This window comes from Eurypyga helias, unplaced genomic scaffold, assembly GCF_000690775.1.
Source record: "Eurypyga helias isolate BGI_N326 unplaced genomic scaffold, ASM69077v1 scaffold43294, whole genome shotgun sequence".
Taxonomy (NCBI): Eukaryota; Metazoa; Chordata; class Aves; order Eurypygiformes; family Eurypygidae; genus Eurypyga; species Eurypyga helias.
In genome coordinates, this window is record NW_010246354.1 from 25,453 (window position 1) to 31,331 (window position 5,879).

The 5,879-nt window shown below is 39.7% G+C and overlaps 1 protein-coding gene across 1 annotated transcript in view; it reads left to right on the forward strand.

Moving 5' to 3' along the window:
- Positions 1-4,659, forward strand: part of LOC104508665 (cryptic protein-like) — a gene marked incomplete at its 3' end in the record, with an annotated part of 4,847 nt that extends 188 nt beyond the window's left edge. Inside the window, 4 exon segments of the mRNA XM_010150368.1 lie at positions 1,875-1,913; positions 2,374-2,529; positions 4,301-4,415; positions 4,550-4,659. Of these exon segments, the coding sequence (XP_010148670.1) occupies positions 1,875-1,913; positions 2,374-2,529; positions 4,301-4,415; positions 4,550-4,659 (420 nt within the window).
- Positions 4,660-5,879: the final 1,220 nt, after the last annotated feature.

A 5,879-nucleotide genomic window follows, 5' to 3' on the forward strand; every position in this document is an offset into this window, starting at 1 on the left:
AACTCCAAGGACCATGCAAGTGGCAGTGGGACTGCTGCACTGGCTCTGATCAAATTCCCAGACTCCAGTGAACAGACCTGAAAACTCTTTCCTGTGCATAAAGCCCATGTGCTTTCTTCCTTGCTCTGTCAATCTGCTGCCAATCCAAACTCCGGGTACCGCACAGTCGCGTGGCAGTCCTGGCCCTCGAGTCCAGCGCTTGGTCTGTGACTGCAGAGCAATCTTTGGGAAAGCAAAGATCAGAAAATGAAAGCAATTGGCAAGCAGAAACAGAATGCAAACCAAGCGAAGCTGAAAGGCTCGGGCCCATCGCAGCCCTTCGAAGTAAATTTTGTGGGGAGGTCAACCGGTTATCTCAAGACGGCAGAGATTTGGCATTACTGCAAATGATGTATGTCTCTTTGAGACGTGCAAACGTCCAGGAGGGTAATAGGTTTCATTCTGACTGTTTCCACACAAACTTGCACCAGTTCAGTTACATGAGTTAAAATGCTAAACAAGGCAAATTCTGGCATATAATGTCTTTTTGGTTTAGATTACGTCGCAACAGCCTAGGTCCAAAACTCCTTTTCTTACCTCACAGGACAGTAATATTGAGACCCTAATAGTGTTGAACTAAAATAAAGCAATCTTGAAAATACTGCATGTAACATAAATAATATACTCTAAACCAAAAAGCCATATAGAAAATAGAAATTATTAAAGTAGAATCAAGTTGAAAATATTACCTTTCAGATCAATTCCTGATTTATTCTAGGGATTACAGTATGTTTACCATATAGCTCTATATTTATGTCATTAACCAGACCTGAGTCATGGCAATGGTATTACATTTTAAGACAACAGAAAACAAAAAAAGATGAAAAAGAAGAAGAGGCCTTTATGTAGGAAATTCAATTTACCTTTAGCTCTGTTGCCCCCAGAGACCACTTCAGAGCAGGCCCTGTGATAAATCCACCACCCAAAGCCATTGCAAATTGCTGGGTTAATGAAGAGAGGTCAAGTAGGGAAATGGGAGGCGAGAGTAGAAAGGTGTTGATCGTCTGTAAATGACTTGCTGCAGGGAGTACATTGTTAAAGCTCAGAGAGTGAAGTACACCAATTTTTTTTTTGGCTGATAAGCAGAGGATTGGCTTTACTTCCATTTCTATATTTCACCAAAACTTCCCTGTCAAACTAATTCTTTTTTTGTGTGCCTAGCAGTGTTAAGTTATAGCAGAGGAATTTCTTGTGCAAAGAAAGGAGTGAAATACAGGCAGACCAGAGAGAAAAAACATGAAGCTTTTTAGGTAAGAATTATATTTTTTTATTAATAATAAAAGTACAGTCCTTAAAATGTTTTCTACTGCTTCCAGGGGAAAAAAATAAATCTGTCAATTCTGTTTAGCAAATTCTTGTATTTTGTACCTTTCACACTTTTTTTTGTTCCTAGTAGTTACTTAAAAATGGGAGGGTCGCTTCTCCTATAATACATGTACTCTACCTAGCTAATGGAATATTTCCCTTCCCCTTATAGGTTCCAAAATTATACTTAAAATTATGTTTCACTAACTTCATGCTATAATTTAATTAGTGGTTTTTTGTGAATTCCTTATTCACGTATCTTTATCTTTGCACTGCAGATTTCTTTTGTAAGTATGTCACTACCTTTTCAAGTGATCCAGCTTGAAACTGGTAAGACATAACCTGTATTTCTTGTTTTGTTTTTAATGGACAGTGATTCCATGAAGCAAAGTAAATACTGAAGACTGTTCCCTCCCCCTCCTGTAAATAATTAGCATTAAAATAACTATTGTTCTGTAGACCCAGCTTCCAGACATCTTCATGCATGAATGGGGTTCCTCTTGTGAGTGACACTATCCTCATGTTTGCAGGTTTAGGAATTTCTGCAACGCTGCTCTTCGGTGTCTTCCGTGAGCCAGGCTCTGCTGCACGAGGAAGGATGCAGGACATTCACATGGAGTTTGAGTGAGCAGGACCTAGTCATGGGGTCTCTGTGCTGCCCGTTCAGGACCTATAGTTTGTGCCCTGATCCCTTGTTATTCTTCATGTAAATAACAAAATTGACATTTCAAACATTCCATTCGTGGGGGTTTGGGGTTTTTTATTATTATTGTTTTGTCATGGCACCGTCTCCTGAACCCATGTAATAACACTGGATTGAACCGTGAAGCAGAAAGAGAAATAGCTAACATAAGATACAAAACACACATCAGCTTCTCTATCGCTTCTTAAATTATAGCTTTGATTCTCATTACTTTCATAAGAAATAATTTTATGCTGTCAATTTTTCTAAGTAGCATCATATGTTAATTCTGTGGTTCAGTTGTTCCCAAGAGTATCACTTTCCTTTTTTAATTTGTATGTTTAAAGGATGTGAAGGGGAAAACAGTAGCAATTCCCCAAATTCCCCAAACCAGGAAAATCAGAGCGCATCTTTAAACACTTTTAAGGAAATGAACAACCTCAGTTTCAAGAGGAAAAGAAAAAACCCTTCTGATGTGTTACCTTTCATTGGGTTAACACGTGGTAAGTTGATCATTGCTCATCGCATATAATTGATTTTCATGTCCACACTGAAGGTGTTGTGGGTTGGAGGGGAGGGGGCGGTGGTGGAAGGGCATGAGGGTGATACAATAGTCTGTTTTCCAGGGCATACTTTCTGTTCCTGTCTCTTAAATGCACAATGAAATGTACCAAAGGCGTTGGTACGTACAGATTATTAGTTTAGATATTAGTTTAGAGCAAACAAAAGCCCTACAAGTAAGTGAAAACATTCAGACTCCGTGCAAAGGTGCTTTACATCACAGTGTGCTTTCTGCGGCAAAGAGCAGGGGGCCCTTGCACCTGTGTGCAGGCAGCTGCCTGCAGCACAGCTAGCAAGACCTTTACCTGAACACAAACGCACTCTTCCGTGCTCCCGAAGACATCACCTGCCAAAACAGCAACCGAAGGACTTGAAATACATTGGTCTTAAGGAGAAAATGGGAAGCGCCACATCATCGTTTCATTGGTTTTGTTAATTGGTGCAGAAAGCTAGGAGTGGCTGATAATTTTGTTTAAAAATAGGAAGCAGATGTAGGGGTAAGTTCCGAAGCTTGTGCCAAATCTTCTCCCCCTTCACAGGTGATACACCTTCAGGATGTATGGCCAGGTAAACACTAGATGGTACCTGATCAGCAAACCACTTTTCACCTTATGCTCATGATTCTGAGACGTGACAGTAGTTTCAAGCTCAAGAAGCCTGCTTGTAAGGAACAACTCTCCGTGTTTCATATACACAGCCTGGACGGCCAACCTCAGACACCCCAGTCAGTGCCGTGGGACACGCATCAGCAGCACTTCTAACTGCTGCCGATAGATTTTCTCCCCCTTCCTGGGGGACCAAAGGATTTCTAAAATTCTAAATTTTTTATTCTAAATTTCTAGAGGAAAAAAGAAAATGGTCATAATAGACATGCCTCCCTTAGCATGTTCTCAGTGTTATGAACAATCAGTGTTATTAACAATGTTAGAGCACTTCATTTGCCATGGGAATATGAAGGGATCTGAGCTGAAAGCTATTGCCCTGATGCAGAGAGACCTATTTCCTTTTACATTTCCTAATATTTCCGCCAGTTCCAATGGAGAGTATAAAGACCTGATACCTTTATACTTGATGTAAGATGTGTGCTACCAGCTTCAACTACAGCTTATGTGCAGTGCCTGCTCACCAGATAGATGAGACATCTCTCTCCCCATTCTCTGGAAGCATCTTCCAAAACACCTCTGAAAATACACACTAGTAAAGAAAGTTTTCTTCTTGGTGTCACCTTCCTACCCACTCCTTTTGATTAAGAATCCAGACTCAGCTAGTCCAGAAACTGTCTGATTGAGAGCTGTAGTCACCTGTTCGCACACCAGGGTTTGCATGTCTTTTCCAGACCTGGTAGCCAGAAAACCGGATCAAAGAAAGCAATTCTTGCCGTGTTTTAAAGAACGCATGAAAGGTCAGGTCCTCAGCTGAGTGGTCTACAAACTCCAATCTCTGATTAAGCACAGACACAAAACCAAAAGCCTGAAGGCAATTGTATCCATTACTGAAAGAGTAATTAAAACTTAAGGATCCTTCTTAATTTAGTCTTTGACATTTTGAATCTGCTAACAAGTCGGGATAACTGTGCAGAGTCTTTGCAACAGGCAAAGAAAGCAAATTTTAAAAACATCAGGCTTAAACTGACAACCTGGCTGTCTGCAGCTGAAGTGGATGCATTGATTGCTCAAGAAATTTCCTGCAGTAACTTCTTGTTTCTGACTGTAGCCCATGAGCTGAACAGCAGCTGCTGCCAAAATGGAAGAACCTGTTTCCTGGGGACTTCCTGCATATGTCCCAAGTATTTTACTGGTAGACATTGTGAACACGATAAACGTATCAGGTGAGAGAAATGTGTGGTGGACTTTTTACCCAGAAATAGTAACCAGCTTACTTTCAAGACATGCAATTCCACTTCCTAGTTGGTTTGGTTTGGTTTGGGTTTTTTTTAATTATTGTTCTTTCCTAAAATCACAGATTCTGTGGGATGGCGAGGCATGGGGAGTAGACCAGGGATGGTTGCCTGTTCTGCCAGTGTGTCCATGGTGTACTTCACTGTTTTCCTCATGGTTTGAGAGATCGCTGTGGTAAGAGACACAGGATGCCCTGTTTCTATTTATAGTGTTAACTTCAGAAAGAAATAGGGATCTGGGATTTTGTTAGTGGATTGTTTGGGGATTTTTTTTTTCACATTAAATTCATTGTGAAGCTTGAAAAGTTTGGGTAAATAATACCTGGAGTTTGTGAGTTTGTCTAAAGTGTGAAACTTACCCTCTGTGGGAATGTAAATGGAGAACATTTCAATTTTCCTACTCTCACTGGTGAGTGATTCTAATTTACCTGGCCTACCAGGAACTTAAAAGGAGATCTGTTGTATGCACACCCATATACATATGAAGGGAAAAAAAATGATCACACATGCAGAGATAGGAATACATTTATATTCAACTATATACATAGTGTATACACCATACATACCCATATACTAAAACACAATATCCTAAAATACAAAAACAATGGCTTCTTTTATTTACACAAAGTGATGTTGATCGAATTTCATTCATGAGCAACCTTGATGAACTTCTATCAGAGGCTCTTCAGTTTAAACAGAAGTCTTCTAAATGTGTGAACTTTTCTATGTTTGTGTGACAGAAAGAAAGAGGGCTCTTCTTTGTTAAACAATTACCATGTTAAACTATTAATGCTGGAATTAAGCAAACAAAAAAAAAAAAGGACCACATTCTGATTACCAAATTTGCTAATTTACTTAATGGTTTTACCAGGTTAATTGGATTTTGTTAATCGCTTTAGAATGAATTTTTCTATCCGCGTTCCCTTGAGGACTTTCCTTGCAAAGGAAGAAAAAGCCTGAAAAGCTTTAGTACTCTGACATTTTTGTTTCACATTAAAACAAATTTCTGAGTCTCTAGAGGGAACATTACCTCCAGCTACTTACTCCATATGCACTTGCAAAGAAAAATATGGCAGTACTTAAAAAGCAACATTCTGGTGAATATCTGAGATTTACATATGAATACGCAGATATTTTCTCTCCTAAGCACCATAAAATCTCATCAGTCATTTCTTAAACGTTCTGAGTGCCGCTGTTTGCTGCTCTTTCAAAACTGTGAACACTGTCTTTAAGGCCCCTCCATCACCGCCTGTTCAGCTGAAGTAGCTTCTGGGAAAGCTGAAAGGAAGTCGTTGAGAGCAATAAAGGACTTGAAACAACCCAGGCAAATCAGCCTCGTTTCGGCTTAATTTAAATCTATTTAAATGGAAGGGGCTTTGGGTTTGGTTTTTTTTT